The sequence below is a fragment of the Eleutherodactylus coqui genome, chromosome 7, assembly GCF_035609145.1.
Source record: "Eleutherodactylus coqui strain aEleCoq1 chromosome 7, aEleCoq1.hap1, whole genome shotgun sequence".
NCBI lineage: Eukaryota > Metazoa > Chordata > Amphibia > Anura > Eleutherodactylidae > Eleutherodactylus > Eleutherodactylus coqui.
The window spans coordinates 76434989-76459752 of record NC_089843.1 but is presented as its reverse complement, the minus strand read 5'-3'; the positions used below and the strand labels follow the sequence as shown (position 1 = coordinate 76459752).

General features: G+C 42.0%; 1 protein-coding gene across 1 annotated transcript in view; it reads left to right on the top strand.

Annotated features, from left to right (window-relative positions):
• Positions 1-24764, top strand: part of LOC136573341 (cytosolic beta-glucosidase-like) — a 53116-nt gene that overhangs the window by 8092 nt on the left and 20260 nt on the right. Inside the window, exons 2-3 of the mRNA XM_066574631.1 lie at positions 11976-12203; positions 15459-16261. Of these exons, the coding sequence (XP_066430728.1) occupies positions 11976-12203; positions 15459-16261 (1031 nt within the window). The remainder of the gene's footprint in view (positions 1-11975; positions 12204-15458; positions 16262-24764) is intronic.

Here is a 24764-nt window from a genome sequence, read left to right as displayed (position 1 = left end):
CGTGTGGATGAGATTTTTGCAAATCTCATCCACTTTGCTGGCTAATCCCAGGATTAAAAGCCGTGGGCGGAATAGCCATGCAGAAAGTCCGCACAGAAATTCGGCCCCGTGTGAACCCAGCCTTACACATATGATACAAAATGAAGCAGCTCAGACTTGTGAAGGTAAAACAACAAGTTATGTATATAAAACTGGAGGCCAAATTTTCCCTCTCTTACACAGGTAAAAGACTAGAAACATAAACCCATCATGGTCAAACTATAATTTACCCAGTTAGTACCATTGCCCAGAATATAATACATACTTTACTGCCTAGAATGCCATACTTGGTCTAGACTACAGATTACAGTGTGCCCATAGAGCTATACTGTGCCGCATAGCATCAAGCAGCCCACAGAGCGTGCCATACTTTGCCCACATAGAGCCCAGTCATGCCTAAAGAATGCCATAAATTATCCAGGTAGTGCACCCAGTGACCACAGTCCCCAGCGAGGCCGAATCGCGCTATTACCAAGCAGCCATGGCTTTGCCCTGTGCTGTTCCTAGGCAGGAGTCATGCTGCCCTCTGTTGGAAGAAGCTGATAAAGCTACTAATGTCTCTTATGACATTATGCAGAAGGTTTCCCAGTCCTAAAGGTCCTTGCTGCTGTTGGAACCTTTGAGACTTGATGGAACCAGAAAAAGGACTGTTGGGACAGCAGCTGAAATCCAGGACTGCTCTGCCCATCTGGGATTGTTCTGATGACTATTGGCTCATCCTTCTCCAATACAGCGCAGTAAGCAGCACCAGCATTCAGCAGGTTGGCAGGTTGGCACGTTGGCCAGTAGCCGTGATGGCTTACAATTTCCCTTGTTGCCCAAATCATTCCTGCTTATACAGGAAGCTGATTTAGGAAGCAGAACGTCTTTGGACAGAGTGAAATATTTAAGAAAATTCTTCCAGTATGTGAATAAAAGTATTTTATGTTTCCAGTTCTTTTCAACATGTTCCCATCAAGACTGCAGAGTAAGCAGACATATTAAAGAACTAATTGGCGAGGACTGTGAGTCATTTACATCTGCATGAACAATTGAGAATGGCCCTTAGGACTTCTCAACATATTGGGAACACTTAGCCCTCCATTCACTTACTGATTGAATCACTTTGCTACCACAGCTGTTCACAGCAATGACCAGGCAAGATGATAGAAGACGAAAGAGCGCTTAGGAGTTCAAGCACATCGTGTAGTTTGTCAGCACAGGTTTTACAGTATGAGCATTTGGACATAAAATAATACATGGTATTAAAAAAAAATCTGTTTAATTTTTTTATGGACGATTGACATGTATGTATACAATAGCTGATTATAGAAAATAATGCATCTTCCTATATCAGAACGAGTCATTTATACATAATACTTAGTGAGTGCAGGTTGCTTCCTATTCTAATGGTAGCTTACACAGTTACCCATTTCTTTCTTGTTGCCCTCCTTCTTCATTTTGAGTCTCCTCATATGTCCAGTCTGCTATTTCAACTGTTATCAATTTTCCTAATGTTAGCTCCACCCTTACCCCACCCCTGATTATTCTAAGCCCACCCCAGATTATCTAGGCCACTCATATAGGCCATCATTACAGCAGGACAAACACAGGTTTCACACTTTCAACTACACAAGTGCTATATTGGTGGGTTCTGAACACTAGGACACTCCTCAACTGCAAGACTGAGGGACCCCATCCCACCAGGCCATAGGACCACATCTAAGAGGGTTTTGAATGAAGCAGTGGTTGAGCATGTGTCCTGCTGAGCCATTTAAAGTCTATAGCACTGACGAACATAGGGGAGCATTGCAGTCTTGCAGCTGGAATAGCAGGGAATCGGGTTCTACTGTCCTGGCGATCAGTGGGGTCAGACCTCTACCGTTCTAGAATTCATCACCTATACTGTGGATGAGTGATAATTGCTGCAGGTCAGAATACCCCTGGCATTACTATATACACACGCACCCTGGTACCCAGCACAGACCATATCAGCAGGAAGAAGTAATAGCTGATTTTAAAAATAATTTTTAAAAGTGACAGACAATATAAGAGGTCATTTGTCTTTTGGGTTCTTAATATTGAACCTCATGAGCTTTGTGTCAAGGTCTTATAAGTGTGTCAGAACATAGGTGAGATCATGGGAGCCGTGCAGGTGTCATGGCAGTCGGGGGCCTTCTGAAAGGCCCCAGGGCTGCCTTTGGAGACTGCCTATCAAGCCATCCCTGTGGGGTGGCTTGATAGACTGCCTGTCAAAAAGAAGTATGACGTAATGCTACTACGTCAACGGAAAAATTTTAAAAAGTTATTGCGCGCAGAAGATGGCGCCAGAAAATAGCTTTAAAAAATTAAATGTCTTTGAAAAAAAAAAGAATAGTACAGTAAAAATAAAACTATACAAGTTTGGTACCGTAGTAATTGTACTGACGCATAGAATAAAGTTATCATGTCGTTTTTGTTGCACTTTGTGCGCCGTAGAAATAAGATGCACTGAAAGTTGGCGGAATGTCGTTTTTTTTTTCCATTTTACTCCATTTAGAATTTTTTAAAAGTTTTTCAGTACATTATATGGTACATTAAATAGCAGCATTGAAAAATACAACTCGTCCCGCAAAAAACAAGCCCTCATACAGCGACATCGATGGATAACTAAAGGAGTTATGATTTTTTTTTAAAGGCGGGAGGAAAAAACGAAAATAGAAAAAAAGGGGGGGCTGCATCATTAAGGGGTTAATGCACCCCAAAACTTCACTCCACTAGTACCCCCAGGTCTTTTTTCATACCACTTTTCCCTAGCGGTGGCCCATTAAGTGAATATTGGTAACATCCATTCTTGCTGCCCATGTGCATAACCTTACATTTATCAACATTACACTTCATTTGCCATTTTCCTGCCCAAGCCCCCAGCTTATCTAGGTCCATTTGTAGCCGTACATTGTCCTCCGTTGTATTAAATACCTTGGATAATTTTGTATCGTCTGCAAATATTGATATTTTGCTGTGCAGTCCCTCTATCAGGTCGTTGATAAATATATTGAACAGAATGGGGCCTAATACTGAGCCCTGTGGCACCCCACTAGCAACGGTGGCCCAATCAGAGTACAAACCATTTATTACCACCCTCTGCTTTCTATCGCTGAGCCAATTCTTTACCCAACTACACACATTTTCACCCAATCCGAGCTGTCTCATTTTATATATCAGACTATTATGCGGCACGGTGTCAAATGCTTTAGAGAAATCCAGATATACGAGATCAATGGACTCTCCCAGGTCTAGCATAGAACTTACTTCATTGTAGAAACTGATCAAATTGGCGTGACATGATCGACCCCTCATGAACCCGTGTTGATGAGGGGTTATACTGTTGCTCTCCTTGAGGTATTCCAGCATGGCATCTCTCAGAAACCCCTCGAATATTTTTCCAATTTTTGAAGAAAGGCTTACAAGCCTGTAGTTACCAGGCTCCCTTCTTGACACCTTTTTGTATATTGGAACCACACTGGCAATACGCCAATTCAGTGGTACAATCCCTGTCTCTATAGTGTCCTTAAATATAAGAAATAGCGGTCTGTCTATCATGTCACTCAGTTCCCTTAGAACCCTTTGGTGTATTCCATCTAGGCACGGTGATTTGTTGATTTTAATCTTTTTTAACCAGCTCTGCATTTCCTCCTGAGTTAGACAGGTGATATTTTGTGGGGGATTTGTTTTATCCCCCTGCATCTCGTGTGACATTTCTTTTTCCTTTTGTAAATACACTTGAAAAAAAAAACAATTTAATAGATTTGCCTTTCCCCCATCATCTTGTATGATTTCTCCTGCAATATTAGTTAGAGGGCCAGTGCTTTCAATGCAAATTCCTTTACCGTTTACATAATTGAAAAACAGTTCAGGGTTATTTTTGCTCTCTATAGCAATCAGTCTTTCTGCCTCCTCCTTGGCAGTTTTTATCTTTTCTTTACATAATTTGTTCTTTTACATGTTGGTTTTTAGTGCTTCTTCACTGCTTTCTTGTTTTAATAATTTAAACTTTTTCTTTTTTCAGTTATTGCCCCCCTTACAGTCTTGTCAAGCCACATTGGTTTCCTTCTACATGTAGTTATTTTACTTTTAAAGGGTATGAACTGCTCACAGTAGGAGTCTGTTTGCTGGCACATCCATATTTAGGGTACATTCACATGTTGCAAAAATGCTGCAGTTCCACTGAGGATTTTCTGCAACGGAAATGCAGCAAAACTGCACGTTAGAATTACAGTACAGTTACAGCAGAAAATCGGCAGCATTTTTTTCCCGCTATGTGTGAACAGGATTTGCTTTAATCCCATTCACTTGAATAGTAAACTTTTCCACTTTGGTTTTTCCGCAGTGTTTACATAATGTATGAATGCACCCTTAATCAGAATCTGTTACCATCTCTTTGCTGCTTTCTCTAAGGGCGGCATTAGGTTGTGACAGACTCACTGATTACTGTGATATGTCTGCTGTATGTATATGTACAGTGGATTGGGAGAAACTTGCATTTTAGTAACAGCAGTCACACCTAAGGGACTAATTCTTGATAGTCATATGCTACAGTAAACCCCTGCCCATCCACTTGGCTATCACCCCCATCTGTATGTATACTAATAGAGAGACATGTTTTGTGTAAAAATGTTTAATAAAAACAAGTTGAAATACTAATAGAGAGACAGCTGTTAATCAGTGGCTGGAGGGTGAAGGCCCTTTTACAAAATAAAGGATTGCTCAAAATTTGCTCAAAAGCCATCTTTTGAGCATTAATCATTGTGTGTAAATGTGCGCCCATCAAGCATTTACTGTGCACTTTTCGTCCATTGCTAACTTCAGGTGCGCATGAAATCCTTGTCCCTCAGAATGACAAAATAGGACAGACTGCACGCTGTGTTCTCTGCAGGTAGCGCTGATAACATTCTTTAACAGCTGTTAACAGCTGCTGTCCCACTGGAGAACAATAGCGATGTATTTAGAGAACAGACCGCCCACTGTTCTCTAAACACATGCAATTAAGTACTAAAGGGCTGATTTCGCGCATTACTACACATGCAAAATGATCGCTCTAAACTGTCAGTTTCCAACGAATTTTGAGCGATCATCTCTGTGTGTAAATGCACCTTGAGGTGGCATGACTAGCCCCACAGGTGGGTCAGGGTAACCGGAGCTCATGAATATAGAGGACTACTTCCTGTAGTCCTCTATGTGTCACTGCTACTAATAAAATGAAAGTTTTTTTTACTGTAAGCAGCATAACTGTCACTATCTTATGCTTCCACCAGCAGTGAAAAAATTGTGAAAGATTCCCTTTAATATGATCCCATTGAATGTAACGGTTGCTCATAAAATACATGGCCACGCCGAACAATCTAGAGCAAGAGTCGCTCTTTTTGTAGCAACTTTCCGCTGTGAAATCATCAGGCAGAATGTTCTAGAGATGTGGCAGGGGAACAGTTCAAGAATGTGGCAAGGGCAGATCTTTTAGTGTTTTGCTGTTGCCACTGTTTATCCTCCTTGCTGCTTCCTGTTGATGATGTACAGCTATTACCAACCAATTATCTTTGTCCCTCTTTGCAGTGCACTGGAGTTTGCTCACTGCTTGTGACATGCATGCTGCTGCACAGGGCACAGTCTCCAGCCTCTCCTGTGTCTTAGGTCCAACATCCTGCTTACAATATGTCATTATCTATGTATAATGGTAACTTTCAATAGATGTGATGTGTCCACATTTCTCTATGGGATGGGTAACTGCTGAACAGTCCTTTCCATAACCCAAGGCCCAAACATTTCATAGATTTCCCCTCTACAAGCTGTGTCATTTGTAAGCATTTTTTACCATTATCTAAAGGTTTCCTTTGTATCATGTACACTAATAATATCACTACCATGTTATATGGAAAGTACATTTGAGAAACAGTTGAAACAAGACTTGTTCTTGTGCTGCAAGCTGAACATTATTTGTATCAGTTCATAATTAAGTCATTAAAAAATTCCTTTTTATTTTTTTTTGTGACCTCCTGTTTTAATGAAACCTTTCTTGCCAATATAGGGAAAACATTAGTTAGCCATTAATACAGAGGCGCAAAGCCTGGGGGAAAGATGAGAGCAATCACAGCAAAAGTGAGAAGGATTCTATAAGGAGCCGCATTTTATAGAAAACTGTACTTCTACTGATGAAGGTCATTTACTGACTTTTAACAGGAATATCCCTCAGCTACTCATTTCATGTCCATCCTGTCCAAAAATATCATTTTCTAATCAACCGCTGCACACACAATTAGTTTTCTGACATATGTAAATCTTCCCTCTGCTGGGAAATAAATAATTTAAAGAACGATTGTGGATCTCATCTGTATTTAGTGCAGATGAAGCATTTCGTTAATACACTTAAAGGGACACTAAATCTAGAAATAAGTAGAAAAGAAACATATTGCTTATTTATCATTCTCAATTAGGAGGGCCTAATTGTCTTTGGTCTACTTTGCCTTTGGATTGGAAGTAAGAAGGGAGGGGTGTTTAACTAAAGTCTAGTTTGCCATGTCAGTAGTGTTGACTGAACAATGGAGGAAGGTTTCTGCTGGAGGAAGGCTTCCGCTTCATAAGGTTGCCTAAGGCTTCTTTCACACGAGTGCATATAGGCCGGCGTTTTCACGGCTGCCCCATATGTGCTGTGATCTGATGCATTGGATTCCAATGCATCAGATCACATGGGCGTATTTCTGAGACGTAAAGACGCCCGGCCAAGCCAATATAGCGCAGAACGCAGAACAAGCGTCGAGGAATGAGAGGTGAGCCTGCGATGGGGAGGGAGGGGAAATGGGTGATGACCTGGTGAGCTTGGCGCATTTGCTCCGGACTCACCGGGCCACATGAATGGGCGCACAAATGTTTGATTTGTGCGCCCGTTCACCAGTTTTTTCTCCCCCCAACGTAGCGTATATCGGCCAGCCGTGGAAATTTAGTCCGGTATTTCACTGCAGCAAGTCCACCTGCGGCTGCTAATCCCGTGATTACCCAGCCATGTGGATGAGATTTGTCATGGGATGGCCAATCCGGAGATGCAGCGCGGATTCCCTTGCTGCAGCATGTCTATTTTTTAAAGGGAGTGCCGGCCGCAATGGAAAAGTGCCGTAGGTTTTGAAGCAGCGCTTTCCCGGCGGAAATCTTTTTTGCTGCGGCAAGACTGCAAGATTTCCGCCGGGAATGCGTCCCATATGACCCCAGCCTAAAGGTACCTTTACACGGTGCGACTGTCAGGCGCATACACTTTTACATAGAAGCGATAGTATGATAATGAAGGTGGAGTGGCCGAAGATCCCTTCCCACCGCCGGCCCCCATTCATAGTAAACTGGACTTGTTCAAAGATTGAGCGACTTCTGTTTACACTGAGAGAGAAGCGGCTCAGTAGTCATTCCGTTACAGTAACCTGTTGTGAGCTGTGTGTATACGGGCCAACAGTCGTCCATAATCACTCTTTGAAATGCTTATTCAGACAACTATTGGCCTGTGTAAAGGTACCGTTAGGACGCATTCCGATGGAGCAGTAGTGCAACAATAGAGAGCTGCACCATTACTGAACCACGGCCAACCGTATGTAAGTGCATGCAGTTTTTGTCATGGTTATACTATAAAATGATTAGTAGAAGGGTAGTAGAGAAAAAGCCGTGAACTACAGACCAGTTAGTTTGACATCTGTAGTAGTTAAACTAATGAAAACTCTCCTGAAAAAGAGGATATTTGACCACTTAAAAACAAACAACCCGTTGGACCCTAGACAGCATGGTTTTCTCATTTATTTCTTTCACTATGTCAAAAAAGTGGTGGATTAAGTTGGCACTGTGGATATCTCTTATCTGGATTTCAGTAAAGCCTGTGCTGCAGCTCCACATAAAGAGTTCATAGATAAGTTATTGACAACTGGACTTAATCCTTTGATAGTCCGATGGATTCACAATTGGTTAGAATATAGATATCAGAGTGTTCTTTATTTGTTGGTAACGGAGAATATTCTGAATAGGGATGCTTTACAAGAGGTCACCACAAGGGTCTGTCCTGGGTCCTATTTTTTGAAATGTTGGTGATATTTGCTGTTGACGCAAAAGTGTACAATAAAGTTGATACTCCTGGTAACGTGTTGAACACGGAAAACAATTCAGCTTTAGGGTGACTACCCCCTAGCTTTTTTTTTTCCGCTGCGATATCACTGCGTTTTTTTTTCTGTTGCCAATTGGACTTTCTAATGTTAAAAACGCAACGCACCAAAAATGCAAGTAGTGTTGCGTGGCGTTTTTAACATTAGAAAGTCCCATTGACAATTGGAAAAAAAAACGCAGCGATTTGCAGTGGAAACAAAAAATGCTAGTGGGTAGGCACTAGAGATGAGCGAGCGTACTCGGTTCGGGTGTTTTTGCACTCGAGCACCGCTTTTTCCGAGTAACTGACTACTCGGACGAAAAGATTCGGGGGGCGGCGTGGTGGAGCGGGGGGTAGCAGTGGGGAACAGGGGGGAGCTTTCTCTCTCTCTCCCCCTCCACTCCCCTCTGCAACCCCCAGCTCACCCCCGGCGACCCCCGAATCTTTTCGTCCGAGTAGTCAGTTACTCAAAAAAAGCGGTGCTCGAGTGCAAAAACACCCAAACCGAGTACGCTCGCTCATCACTAGTAGGCACCCTTACTGAAGAAATCGTCAAAACATTTGATATTGTAGTTTAGTGTTTCCAAATGTGAAATAAGGCACTTTGGGAGAAGAAATCCTTGGACTGAGTATCATATTGGCTGTTCTGTGTTACCCAGGACTTCAGAAGGGAAGGATTTAGGGATTCTGATTTCTGACTGCCTCAAAATAAGTCCACAGTGAGGTCAGGCAGTAGGGAAAGCAAGCAAGATGCTGTGCTGCATAGCTAGAGGTATAACCAGTAGAAAGAGGGAGATTGTGATCCCGTTGTATGGAGGTCTAGTGAGGTCACATCTGGAATACTGTGTTCAGTTGTGGAGACCTCCCCTACAGAAAGACATTGATAAAACAAAACAAGTCCAAAGACGGGCTACAAAAATGGTGGACGATCACCAGAACCAAACTTACCAGGAAAGAGCTAAGGTACTTAATTTGTACAGCCTGGAGGAAAGAAGGGAGATGGGGAGACATGATGGAAAGTTTATATATGTTACAGGTATAAGTAATTTCGTACCTTTTAATGCATTAGTGATCAAATTCAATAAAATCATCTAATTAAAAAAAATGTTTTTATTATATTTTATTCCATCAGCGTGTTGAAATGCTCAGGTCTCATTTCCCCAATGCGTAGTGTATTTAGGATATCAATGAAATGTGGGCAGCCGCCATGGAAGTGTTGCTGGCTGAAGGTATTCAGGGTGTTTGTAAACTGCAGTTCCTGATCTCTTAATTAGTTGCAGTTGCATCAGATCGCCACAGAGCAGCAGATTTATAACACTAAAAAAGTCGTTGTCTTTGTAATAGAAAGACCGGTCTCACACAACTAGATTCTAACTGCAGCTTCCGTGAGCATTTGATCCGCCGTAATAAGCGGATCAATCAAATGCTTTGAATTGCACAGTTCCGCTCACATTAGCATTTTGAAATTGCTCATTCCACTCGCGGAAAATAGAACGCAGCATCTTCTAGTTTACTGCAGATATCCACGACACAGAGCCCATTGTTCTCTATGGTCACGGATATACCCGCAGCCCATGCGCAATTACATTGTGCATGGGCTACAGGTATCTGCGTCAACGCTAAGTGACAGCTTGGGTAATATAAAGAAAAAAGTGTATGGCGCATGACCGCCTGTGTGAGTACACGGTCATGGGCGGTACAATTACAGAGGCGTACACAGGGTCATGCGAGGCTCACAACCGGAATCCGCTGTGGGAGGCCCACAGCAGATTCCGTATACGGCCATGCAAGCCATTGTCACATCCCTAAGATTCTGGAGTATTAAAGTATTGCGCTGTTTGTCCTGCACGGTGAACACTGTAAGAACACAACACCATGATTTAGTTGTTTCGGGGGTGGGGGTGCCCCGTCTCTGAATAAAAAGTGATCAAAAAGTCATACATATCCCAAAATGATACCAGTAAATACTACAACTCCCCCCAACAAAAAACAAGCCCTCATACAGCCTAATGAACGGAAAAGCAAAAACAGCTATGAGCAGGCAACAAAAGCAATTTTTTTAGTAGGAATTTTTTCGAGTGCTACAACATGAAAAACTGGATACATTTGGTATCATTGCCCTGCAGAATAAAATGAGCGCCTCAATATTAGTGCACTGTCCGCAATGTAAAAACGAAAACTCCCCCCAAAAATGGTGCTACTGTTTTTGCGTTTCACCCCACTTATAAATTTCTCTCTACCTCATATGGTATATTAGATGACGTCATTGAAAATATAACTCACCACTCAAAGAACGAGAAGTCATATAGCTATGTCGACAGAGAAATAAAAATCTATGGCCCTTGAAGGAAAAAATGAAAAGTCAAAAAATCTCAGGTCTTGAAAGCGTTAAAGGAGGACAGGGTATCATAACGGTTGCTAATGTTTTTTAATGTTACTAATCAAAACCAAATAATAAAACACATTCTTATTTTTAGAGATGAGCGAGCTTACTCGTTAAGGACAAGTACTCGAGCGAGTATCGTCCTTTTCCAGTATCTGCCTGCTTGCCTGCAAAGATTCGGGTGCTGGTGGGGGAGAGCGGTGGGTTGCGGGAGTGAGCAGGGGGGAGCGGGCGTGGGGGGGGGGAGAGAGAGGTCTTCCCCCCAGTTCCCCCATGCCGCCACCCGAATCTTTGCGGGCGAGCAGGCAGCTACTCGAAAAGGACGATACTCGCTCGTGTATTTGTCCTTAACGAGTAAGCTCGCTCATCTCTACTTATTTTCCAATCTGTTTTTATTTTCTAAATGTATATTGTTTTATTATATCTTCTTACGTGAACGACAGCTTTGACCATTTAATAGTAGTTCAGAGATTTGCTTTAGGCCTCGTTCACATGAGCGACATGGCATCGCTGCTAGAAACTTGCAGTGATATCACATCGCTGATACATGCAATATTACTGTGGTTTCTCGCAGTGAAACTGCGACTTTGTAGCGCTACAAAGTCACATGTGGTGCTGCAAACTCACGCGATTTTGTAGCACCACATGCGAGGATTTTCGGGTGGGGGTTTAGGGGGGTTTGAAATATAATCCCTCCCCAAAAATAAGATGAGGCTGCAGAAAAAAATAAATATACATCATCTCTCCCGCGCTGTCTGGGGCACCGCCACAGCTTCTTCTCAGTCCCCGGCACTGTTTCTCTTCATCATCTTCTGGCCGGGGATTGAAAAATCCTTGCCTCCTGAAAGCACTGGCTGTGATTGGCTGACGATTAGCCAATCACAGCCAGCACTCAATGAATGTCTGTGATTGACTTTGTTGCCCGTGTGAACAAGGCCTTACAGCAGTCTCCTGGACAGAAACTTCAGTCAAAGAGAGCAAGTTATTTAGGAGAGTACTGTGGGCATGCTCTGTGACCTGTGCAGAGGTCATTGTGCATGGAAGGGGAGGGGGTGAGCTGTGGCCATCAACTATTGTAAATTATGTGATCCTGTGTTATTATTTTCCAGCTTTACGAGTGTTCTATTTCATTTTAATCCTGCCTGTTATAACCATAATAAAGTCATTTTGTGATGATGGTTTCCCTTTATGTAGCGTCCCTATAATTCTAAGTGCCGAGTAGCTTTTTTTTGGTCTATATAGAAACCATATATTGGAAAATAATCTTGTATTAGCTCTGTAGTCTTTCAAAATCCATTAAACCTGTTTGGTAAGTAAGTATAAAGCTATCTGCTATGTAACGGGTTGTGTCTAGCCGTAGTGGCTATTCTGCATTTCTAGTCTACACAAAGACCTATAATAAAGCACTGCCTGTTTGCCTTTCGCCAGGAGGATGGGATGCAGATGGGAAAGGCCTCAATGTCTGGGATACTTTCACTCATCAGGGAGGAGATCGAGTTTTTAAGAACCAGACTGGAGATGTAGCTTGTGGCAGCTACACACTGTGGGAAGAAGATTTGAAATGCATCAAACAGCTTGGATTGACTCATTACCGCTTCTCTCTTTCCTGGTCACGTCTGTTACCTGATGGGACGACAGGTTTTATCAACCAGAAAGGTAATTGTTTCTTACGGATACAAGGTTGAAGCTTTAATCAAGGTTATTGCTATTGTCTGGCATAATTAATTCTGGGTGTTCACCAGCATCAATCCAAGTATGGGTACATGCGACACATCCAATAAATGCTCTATGGTATATTTCCTGTCTATTAGTAACATGCCCTAATTAGAATTATATGTCATCTATTGACTTAGCTCAACTGCTGTGTTGTCTGTGTAGCCACATTTCAATCAAAATTGTATGATAATTACACCTCAATGCAAGGACATATGGATTTATAAATCAGGGACGACTATGTACAGACGTAGCAAAATAAGGAAAGCATAATAATAGGGATAGTGCTGCTAGGATGCAAATATATGAATGGGCGTTCTATTAGAGACACCCATCTAGTGGCACATTGGACCTCCTTTGGCTTCAGATCTGCAGGAGTTCATCGTGGAATACATTCCGCTAGATGTTGAATTCGTTCTGCAGGAAAATATTAGGCCCAGGGTGTGGCAAGAAAACATTCAGATAAGGATTACGACTAGAGATGAGCGAATCTACTCGGTTCGGGTGTTTTTGATCTCAAGCACCGCTTTTTCCGAGTAACTCACTACTCGGACGAAAAGATTCGGGGGGCGGGGGCGGCGTGGTGGAGCGGAGGTAGCAGCGGGGAACAGGGGGGAGCTCTCTCTCTCCCCCCCCCCCACTCCCCTCTGCAACCCCCTGCTCACCCCCGGCGCCCCCGAATCTTTTCGTCTGAGTAGTGACTTACTCGGAAAAAGCGGTGCTTGAGTTCAAAAACTCCCAAACCGAGTACGCTCGCTCATCTCTAATTACGACCTGTATAAAGGGTTGTACATTGATTTGAAGGAATGCTGCCAATAAATAGGTGGCACTGCAGAGGCATTGTTCCGTCTTCCTTATTTGCATATTACCCAGAGGAGCATGCATGTCTTATAAGTCTCCTCACCCACCTTCTAGGTGCTCTCCTCAAGGAGAGACAATACCCCTCCTGATTCATGTCACAGGCCTCTCACTAGCCAAGCCAGAAACCTGCAGCACACTGATGAGGGGCAGACACCCCGAAGCAGCTGTCTGTGCATGGGTTCTGGCTTGTAGATTAGGGAGAGCAGTATGTAAGCTCGTTAAGATAAACTGAACATCATCTGCAAAGAGGAAAATTTTGAATTCATGGTCTCTAACCAAGACCTCTCTAATGTCAGGGCACTGGTGTATCTTTGCTACCAAAGAATCTGCACCTAGTGCAAAGATAAAAGGGAAGAAAGGGTAGCCTTGCCAAGTGCTGTTCAGCCTGAACTGTTGACACTTGACAGTAAGAGTTGATCGATTCATGCTCCTTGCACCAAATTCTGACACTCACATCAGCATGATGCAAAAGAAATATGGATCCATCTAATCAGGTGATGTTTTTCCAATGCTCAGTGATCCAATTTTCACAGTTTTTTGCCCACGGGAGTCTCACTTTTCTGTTTCTCTTAGACGGTAATGGCTAGTCTAGAACTAATGACCAGGACTTGTTGAACATTGCTCAGATTGCTGGATTTTCAGAGTCTAATGTGGATCCACACTGAGACTGAAGGTGATCCATGGAAAACTAGGTCACATGATTTTATGCCGCACCCCGGGGCCATGTGTCTAATTTCCATACGAGAAACCTCCAATTGTGAAAGGGGCAGCTTCTCTAATAAAGTGACAATTCAGAGTATATGCATAACTAGACACATTTGGTATTCAGGAGTTTGAAGAGCTGTGTAGGAACCTCTGTTTCAGGCTACATGCTGAGGGTGTTCAGTGGAGTTGAGGATATGGTCCGTGGAGAGTGGTCACATTCTTTTTAACCTTCCATGCTAAACTTGGTAAAATATTTTTTTACTCTTCAAATTTATTCATATACAATTGAACTGGGCAGCTTGTTGAAAAGGCAACATCCTACATCCCAATAAACTCTTCAGTGGTTGCACCTATTGGCATTGGTTGTAGACAAAATGGCCAAACCCACTAGTTAGAAGATAGCATATTTTTGGAAATGTAATGGTTGTGTGAATGATATTAGCAGTTCTTTTGACAAGCTGTACTTTTTTAATATACTGATCTTAGATTTGGTCAGGCATGTTTGTGGGAGAGTATTCAATATATAGGAGTTGGCTGGAACTGTAGAATATGAACATGGTATGGTCATGTATTAAAACTAGGAAAATGGATTTCAATCAGATTAAAGGTTAAAAAATGAGCAACATGGACAACTCTACTCGCTTTTCTTTCTCTAAACTAAGGCCTCCTGCTCACGGACAGAGTGGAATATGCCCGCGGTTTTATGCCACGGGAATGCCGCGGGGTTAATAAAAAAAGGCCCCGCTGGTGATCGCGGAAAAACGTGAGGACTGAGCCATTAGGTTCAATAGAACCTATTAGCTGCATTATTCCGCCGTGGATTTACGCCGTGGGCAATGCGGCAGAGATCCGTCCGTGGGAATTAGCCCTTAGGGTGGCCATACATATTAAATCTAGATTGGCTGAATCCACCAATTTCAGCAGGACTCTATCCTCAGCTAATTCGGATTGTGTCCTCCTGAATCTCCCCCACTGCTAAACATCAAGGAAGCTAGGGATCTAGCAGATGGATTTCAACTGCCTGATTATTTGCTCTTAAATGATAAGTCACCACCAGAGGTGTTGACAGCAGCATTCTCTCCTCCCTACATTCACAACACATGCACGTTCGGTTGACCGGAGTGTGCATCTGTACAGGGGTGTAGTGCAAGACCGATAGTCATCTAAACTGTATGAGCAGCCTTATGCATATCCCCATAATATGTCATATTGAATGCAATATGTCATTAGTACAATAATGTGAAAAGCTAAAGGAAGAAAGACTGGGGAATAGGCACAACTCTCCCAAAAAGGTAGTGGGATGGTAGGACGTAATATCCAACTTCTTAGACATTTTAAAAACCGGCATAGGAGATGCATTTCAGGATGATCCCCTTCATCAGTCAAGCTGGGTGGGACATCACTTCTGGGACTGAAGGGATGTGGATACCATCGGGTTTGCTTCACCCTTCTTCCTTCCTACTAGTAGGATAGTGTCAATCTGGCCATTTCTGCTGCAAGTTGAAGGACTCCCTTTATTCGGTCAATGATCTGCATTCCTGTTACCAAAAATGTCTTTTAAATAGTAGAATAATACTATTGTTATACAATGATATTGCATAATTTATTAACGGAATGCTGTTCTTACATCAGGAGTTGACTATTACAACAAGTTGATCAACGAGCTACTTGCCATAAATGTAACTCCCTTGGTGACGCTTTATCACTTTGACCTACCTCAAGCCTTAGAAGACCAAGGTGGATGGTACTCTGAGAAGACGATAAACGTCTTTGAACAGTATGCAAAGTTTTGCTACTCTACATTTGGCGACAGAGTTAAAATGTGGATTACCATTAATGAGCCACATATTATGGCCAAGCTTGGCTATGAAAAAGGTATAATTGCCCCAGGAAACGGAGAACCAGGTTTTGGTGGATATCGGTCTGCTCATAACATGATAAAAGCCCATGCCAAAGCTTGGCATGCATACAACAACTTTTTCAAAGAAAAGCAAAAAGGAGCTGTCTCTATTGCTCTGGATTCTGATTGGGCAGAGCCTTTCGACCCCAATTCTATGGATGATAAAGAAGCATGCGAACGATATTTAAAGTTTCGCCTCAATTGGTTTGCAGAACCTATCTATATTGATGGGGATTATCCTGCAGTGATGAAATCAGAAATTTCCAGGAAGAGTAAAGAGGAAGGATTGATGACATCTAGACTCCCAGAATTCACAGTCGAAGAGAAAAAGATGATAAAAGGCACCGCCGATTTCTTCTGCCTGAACTATTATACTACTCGAAAAATCAAACCTCTCCATATAAAGCAGGGAGGGCCAAGTTTTGATTCTGACATGGGAGCAGAACAAATAAAGGATCCAGAATGGCCTGAGGCTGGAGTGGAATGGCTAGCTGTCGTTCCTTGGGGTCTCCGTAAACTGCTGGCTTATATAAAGGTATGGAGATTTTCTTGCAACTTGCTTTCCAAAATAAAAGACAACAGTTATATGAGCATTGTTCAGTATTAGCTAGTTTCTTTAAAGGGGTTGACAATAAGACATTTTTTTTAAAGGATGAGCAGAGGATAAACTAAAAAAAGACAATATACTCACCAGTCTTCAGGGCCTAGGTGAGCCACACCTGCTGCATCATCCTCTTCTTCATCTGCAGATGGCCACCAGAAGTCAAGTGAGCACTGTGGCCAATCAGAGGCCAGAGCATCACCATCTGAACTCCTGGCATCAGTGTTCACATTCTGGGCGCTATGATGCAATGAGTTTGCTGTGGCCTCTGATTGGCTGCAGCAGTAACGTGACTTTGTGCAGCGGATGACAGGGATGGAGCAGCAGGAGCCATTTAGTGGTGCCCCAGGGAACCAAAAGTAGGTAAGGATGCGTTCATTTTTAATTTTAACGCATGTCCAGCCTTCAAAAAATTCTTATTGTCACACAACCCCTTTAAAGGGATTCTGTCACCAGGTTCATGAAGTTTAACTCTGAGCAGAGCTCCAAGTCACATAGGTGGGCTGTGCCGATTTTTCACTCCCATATCTTGCAGACTGACAGCTCTCTCCCCTTTTGTGTATAGGGAAAGAGCTGTCAATCTGCATGCTGCAGGTAGGGAGAGACTGCTGCAGCCCGTCTCCATGACTCAGGGTTCAGCTACAAGTCAAACTTCATGAACCTGGTGACAAAATCCCTTTAAGACTTTGGATGTTGATATTGAGTAATATTATAATTCAGCTACATAAGAGGATATAATGGGGGAATTTATAAAAGGCTTTATGTCACTTATATGGCATAGAAAATTGAAAATTTTGAAACACACCATATTTGCAACTTTTTAAGCCACTCACAACTTTTCAAAAGTAGCTAGAAAAGGGCACGGGTTTGCAAAAAGTTGGTGAAGTTTAGCAGGGGGGGGGGGGGGGGGGGCTTCCAGTGTCCAAACAGATTCACTTTAAGTTGCTCTAGAAATTAGCACAAACTATATTGCAAGTGTATAGGGGCGGTATCACTACTGGGGCTGCAATGGGGGAGCCTATTACTACTGGGGCTGCAATAGGGGACACTATTATTACTGGGGCCAATATAGGGATCACTATTACTACTGGGGCCAATAAAGGGGACACTATTACTACTGGGGCCATTATAGGGGTCAATATTACTATTGGGGCCAATATAGGGGACACTAATACTACTGGGGCCAATATAGGGGACGCTATTGCTACTGGGGCCACAATGGGGGACACTTTTACTACTGGGGCCAATATAAGGGAACACTATTACTACTGTGGCCAATATAGGGGACACTATTACTTCTGGGGTCGCAATGGGGGAGCCTATTATTACTGGGGGTGCACTATATATCACTATTACTATTGGGCCAATATAGGGTAAGCTATCACTACTGGGGCCACATTGGGGAGCCTATTACTACTGTGGCCAACATAGGGGACACTATTACTACGGGGCCAACATAGGGGACACTATTACTTTTGGGGCCGCCAATATAGGGGACACTATTTATATTGGGGCCAATATAGGGAACACTGTTACTGCTGGACCCAATATAGGGGTCATTATTACTACTGGGGCCAATATAAGGGAACACTATTACTACTGTGGCCAATATAGGGGACACTATTACTTCTGGGGTCGCAATGGGGGAGCCTATTATTACTGGGGGTGCACTATATATCACTATTACTATTGGGCCAATATAGGGTAAGCTATCACTACTGGGGCCACATTGGGGAGCCTATTACTACTGTGGCCAACATAGGGGACACTATTACTACGGGGCCAACATAGGGGACACTATTACTTTTGGGGCCGCCAATATAGGGGACATTATTACTACTGTGACCACCAATATGCGGAATACTATTACTACTGAGGCCACTGTGGGGGGGCATTATTACTACTGAGGCCACTGTGGGGGACGCTATTACTACTGGGGCCACAATGGGGGAGCCTATTAATACTGGAGCCAATATCAGGGACACTGTTACTACTGGGGCCAATATAAGGCACACAATTCCAACTGGGGCTAATATAGGCGACTTTATTACTACTAGGGACAATATGGGGGACACTGTTACTATTGGGGCCAATATAAGGGGCTCTATTACTACTGGGGCCAATATAAGGGACTCTATTAAACTGGGGCCAATATAGGGGACACTATTACTACTGGGGCAAATATAAAGAATGCTATTACAACTGGGGACAATATAGAGGACACTATTACTACTGGGGCCACCAATATAGGGGGTCACTATTATTACTACACAGGGCGGATTTGCTGCGGAAGTTACAGTAGCTGCAGCAACAAAGTTGTGGAAAAAATCTGCACAAAATCTGTTCGGATATTGACATGTGGTGTGGGATTTAATTCCTCAGCATGTTAATCTTAAGCGTTCCTCCCTGTTTTTTTTTTTTTTTTTTTAACGCCCCTGTCCTTTTTATGGAGGTAAAAATCATATGTTGTGATAAGCCACGCACCTAACCCCTCCCTCGACCACACCCTCTGTGGGGCTTCACGAGAAACTTTTGTGTCAAAAAGGACTCCATGCCTAAAAAAAGTTTAGAACCACTGATGTAGAGAAAAGTACATATGTACACATATGCTCTGCTCATATTCTTATGACACAGACTGGAACGATATGGTTTAAGATGGTTTTATCAAATAAATAGATAGACAAACAGTCCACTGTTTCTGGGCATTTGACAAAAAGCCCTGTCATTTTAGAAACTAGTCGCTAAACTCAGTTACAGTCCACAACTGCAATATGCTCTACAGTACTTTTTATCATTGTTCATCAACCAAGTCTCCTCTGCTCTGAAAAATTACATTAAATTACCTGCCAGGGCAATGATCATACATTGTGTTAGTACACCCCCAGAGAAATGACTTGTGCTCCCTGGGGTACACATACTACAGGTTGAGAACCCAAGCGCTTGAGATTTCAGGATCAACAGTTTTAATGTGCCAGTATAACATCTCACTAACGGACCTCTTACCGTAGTTTTAGTCAACTAATGAGTTATGCCTTCCACAACATACACTCGTAGTTTCCAACCTCTTTACCGTGGGGAAACCTCTGCAATTCTTTTGGCCTCTTTGGAAACACTAACAATCATCTCACACCTAATGTAAAAGTGATAGCTCTTCCTGTTGGCTTCTTCTGGAGAAACCTTGATTGGAACCACTGACTTTATACACCTTGATACAACCAAATTCTATAACATTTAGGCCTCATGTCCACGGGCAATTAAGATTTTAGATCCGCAGCGGATCGCCCGCATGCAGATCCGCACCCCATGGGAATGCATTGACCCCCCGCGGGTAGATAAATACCCGCGGATGGTCAATAAAAGTAAATTTAAAAAAAATGGAGCATGAAAAAAAATGGACATGCTCCATTTTCATGCGGGTCTCCCGCGCGGACAGCTCCCGCAGGCTTCTATTGAAGCCTATGGAAGCCGTCCGGATCCACGGGAGACCTAAAATAAGAATAACTCACCCGCAGCGGACCGGGAAAGTTCTTCTCTTCTTCACGGCCGGATCTTCTTTCTTCGGCCCGGCGGATGTGCCCGGCGCATGCGCGCGACACGCAGCCGGCGTGCCGAGCACATCCGCCGGCCGAAGAAAGAAGATCCGGCCGTGAAGAGGAGAAGATTTGCCGGTCCGCTGCGGGTGAGATAATTCTGATTTTCAGCGTGGACATGATTTCCATGTAGAATCCGTAGCGGGCCTGATTTTCCCCGTGGACATGAGGCCTTAATAAAATGTTGAGTACTAAAGGTGGCCAATCATCATAGATAACTCTTGACCAACAGTTATTTCTCCTGACCCTTCCATACACATGTATGCTTGGGCCGTGTGAGCATGCATGTGCTCTTAATGGGGAGAGGTGAAAAAGTCACTGCCAGAAGCTAGCAGTTCCTTATTTCCAATCAGAGCAAAGGATTGGGCATTTAGACACTCAACGTGCTCGATCCTACTTTTCCCTCATATCTGCCATAGGGGGAGTCAGAACACCTCTGTACATGTTTAGATGGCTGACCATCCTGCTGAAATTGACAGAATCAGCCGGTGCCTACTGAATGTTTAGCTTTACTCTAGGTAGACTTGACCAACTAGATTAGTTGAGGCACGTAATAGCTGTAACCATGTATTCTCTTTATAAGGGAATATGGATAGGTTTGGAAATGTCCACTTGTATCCTGGTTTATGCACTGCTAAGTGGAAAAGTAAATTATTAACCTCTAAATTGTCAGTCCTGCTCCGAGAAGCTAATTACTGGGGATCTTACCACTACGAGCCCCCAGTCAACTGTTCTGCAATGGAATTTTATGGAAAGCATAATCTATACCTTTGTCACGTCTGATACGACTAGATAATACAACCGATGGTGGAAAATTCTATAGTTGAATGCGGAGTCTAGTCGGTGAACAAATAAACTGAATATTTATGGTCTAACATAAGAGACTTCAATGGACTATTGTGAAAACGGCAAACAAGTATACCAGAACTTCCCAAACTGGACCAAGCTCTCAGATGGAGCATCCACCCCTAAAAAGGGCGACCCCACTGTGATAGATAAGCCAGAACCCGGTCCGAAATGAACTGGTGATACTGATCTCTTTTCACCCAATCCCAGACTATTTGTGTTTAGAAGTGAGAGTTGAACATTAGACAAAACTTGAAGCACAAGTCTACTGAGCACTATGATCACAGAGCGCAGAAAACACTGGCTTAGAGTATAGTCAGTATACAGGAAGTTTAACTGGCATCATTAATACAGAGGGGCCGATTTAAGTGTCCTTACTGACAACTGGTAGGCTGACTGGACCGACAGACAACCCAGACAGCCTGTCAGCACTGGAACCGAAGGGAGATGTTACTTCTTTGGTTTTCCAGAGAAGAATGACTCTATATTGATATGTTTCATGATCCAGGGATGATGTGATGACGTCACCCTAGACCAAAGCCCACAACCCTGAAGTCATTGTGCCTATGTTGGCTCCTGAGTCTTAGAATTCACTATTCTGTCGGATTAAAGGGGTTTCACCACCAAAGACATTTATGCTGATCCAGAGGATAAGTGATAATCATCTGATCCCTGGAGATCTGACCACTTTGAATTGAGCAGCGATCTGCATACATGCCCACCACTCAATTCATTTCTATGGGATGTACAGCAATTGCTGAGCTCATTAATCTCCGCCTGTCCCATAGAAGTGGCGGTCAAGCATTCACAGAAGCATTCAAGGACACAGTTTTGGGATCGCTAGGAGCACCAGGTGTTGGACCCCCAGAGATCAGACATTTACCCTCTCTCTTGTGAATAGGGAATAAATGTCTTTAATGGGAAAAGCTCTTTAGCAAGAATCATATCGTAGATGTGCAGATTTTATAAAGACTCTGTATACATATGTAGCGGGCGTTATCTTGACACTTAAATACACTGTGCAAGATAACATTTCCTTTATCTGTATATTCGATCTTTAATTATAAAAAGCTACATCAACTTACTGAATGGGGAATGTGACTGTAATGATCCCTAAGACAGACCAGATTCTCCATCTTCTAATTACTGCTATGCCACCACATTTTGGATAAGGATAAGAACAGGCCATACACACAATGGCAAAATAATTATAAAATAACGAATGCAAGTTGTAAGCCCATCTACTATGGCTTCTAGCTGCCGCAGATAAGGACTGTACTTCACAAATGTTAATGATGCTCTTCTGTGTATTGCTCCTAATGATCCAGACTCCATTGTTAGAAGATTTTTACTCCAAAAGTATAAATGCTGTTTCTGCATCATTTACAACGTGGACCAAAGGATGTCCAGAAAATTGCAGGTTTATAAGATGAGCATCAATAGCCGAGACTATTTGTGGTTCTATTAAGACGTAATATTCAACTTGCCGTCTTGTAAAATACCATATATTGCTAATAATTGTCATTATTTTAGGATTCATATCTAAAAATGTACTGGTCTAATTGGCAAGGGTGGCAGCCAAAAGACGGCTATTGAACTAACCTGATATGCTAGCGCTTTATATACTGAAAATAGCCGAGATGGGCATCTTATGCAAGACATTGGCTTAATAGGTTACAGTAGATGGAACAAAATCAATCTGTTTGGAAAAAGTATTAAAAACTGAATAGTAACATTTAGCTACAAGGTTTAGTGCAATATCTATCTATCTATCTATCTATCTATCTATCTATCTATCTCATATCTATCTATCTATCTATCTATCTATCTGTGGTATCTATCTATCTATCTATCTAATATCTATCTATCTCATATCTATCTATCTATCTATCTATCTATCTATCTATCTATCTATCTATCTATCTATCTATCTCATATCTATCTATCATATCAATCTATCTATTTATCTGTCTATCTCATATCTATCTACGGTATCCAATCTATCTATCTATCTATCTATCTATCTATCTATCTATCTATCTATCTATCTATCTACGGTATCTATCTCATATCTATCTATCTCATATCTATCTATCTATCTATCTACAGTATCTATCTACAGTATCAATCTATCTAATATCTATCTCATATCTATCTATCTATCTATCTATCTATCTATCATATCTATCTATCTATGGTATCTATTTATCTACGGTATCTATCTATCTTATATCTATCTACGGTATCCTATCTATCTATCTATCTATCTACGGTATCTATCTCATATCTATCTATCTATCTATCTATCTATCTATCTATCTATCTATCTATCTATGGTATCTATCTCATATCTATTTATCTATCTATCTACGGTATCTATCTCATATCTATCTATCTATCTATCTATCTATCTATCTATCTATCTATCTATCTATCTATCTATCTACGGTATCTATCTACGGTATTTATCTATCTCATATTTATCTCTCTATCTGTCTATCTACGGTATCTATCTATCTATCTGCGGTATCTATCTATCTATCTCATATCTATCTATCTATATCTATCTCATATCTATCTATCTAACTATCTATCTCATATCTATCTATCTACGGTATCTATCTATCTGCGGTATCTATCTATCTCATATCTATCTATCTATCTATCTATCTATCTATCTATCTATCTATCTACGGTATTTATCTATCTCTCTATCTGTCTATCTACAGTATCTATCTATCTCATATCTATCTATCTATATCTATCTATCTATCTATTTATCTATCTATCTATCTCATATCTATCTATCTACGGTATCTATCTATCTGCGGTATCTATCTATCTATCTCATATCTATCTATCTGTCTATCTACGGTATCTATCTATCTGCAGTATCTATCTCATATCTATCTATCTCATATCTATCTATCTATATGTATTTCATATCTATCTAACTATCCATCTCATATCTATCTATCTATCTCATATCTATCTATCTATCTATCTATCTATCTCATATCTATCTATCTATCTCATATCTCTCTAACTATCTATAAATCTATCTATCTCATATCTATCTATCTATCTATCTATCTCATATCTATCTACGGTATCTATCTATCTGCGGTATCTATCTATCTAACTATCTATCTCATATCTATCTATCTATCTATCTATCTATCTTCGGTATCTATCTATCTAACTATCTATCTCATATCTATCTATCTATCTATCTACGGTATCTATCTACGGTATTTATCTATCTCATATCTATCTCTCTATCTGTCTATCTACGGTATCTATCTATCTCATATCTATCTATCTATCTATCTATATCTATCTATCTCATATCTATCTATCTACGGTATCTATCTATCTGCGGTATCTATCTATCTATCTCATATCTATCTATCTGTCTATCTACGGTTTCTATCTATCTGCAGTATCTATCTCATATCTATCTATCTCATATCTATCTATCTATATGTATTTCATATCTATCTAACTATCTATCTCATATCTATCTATCTATCTATCTATCTATCTATTAGAGATGAGCGAACACGTTCGGCTCCGCCCCTTTTTCGCCCGAACACCGAACTTTGCGAACACTTCAGTGTTCGGGCGAAAAAGTTCGGGGGCCGCCGTGGCAGCGCGGGGGGGTGCGGCGGGGAGTGGGGGGGAGAGGGAGAGAGAGAGGGCTCCCCCCTGTTCCCCGCTACTGCCGCCCGCGCCGCCGCGCATCTCCCCGCCCCCCGGCGGCACCCGGACACTTACGCGCGAACACTGCAGTGTTCGGCAAAGCCGGTGTCCGGGTGCGGATGTGTCCGTAACGGACACGTTCGCTCATCCCTACTATCTATCTATCTCATATCTATCTAACTATCTATCTATCTCATATCTATCTAACTATCTATCTATCTCATATCTATCTATCTATCTATCTATCTATCTACGGTATCTATCTGCGGTATCTATCTATCTATCTCATATCTCTCTAT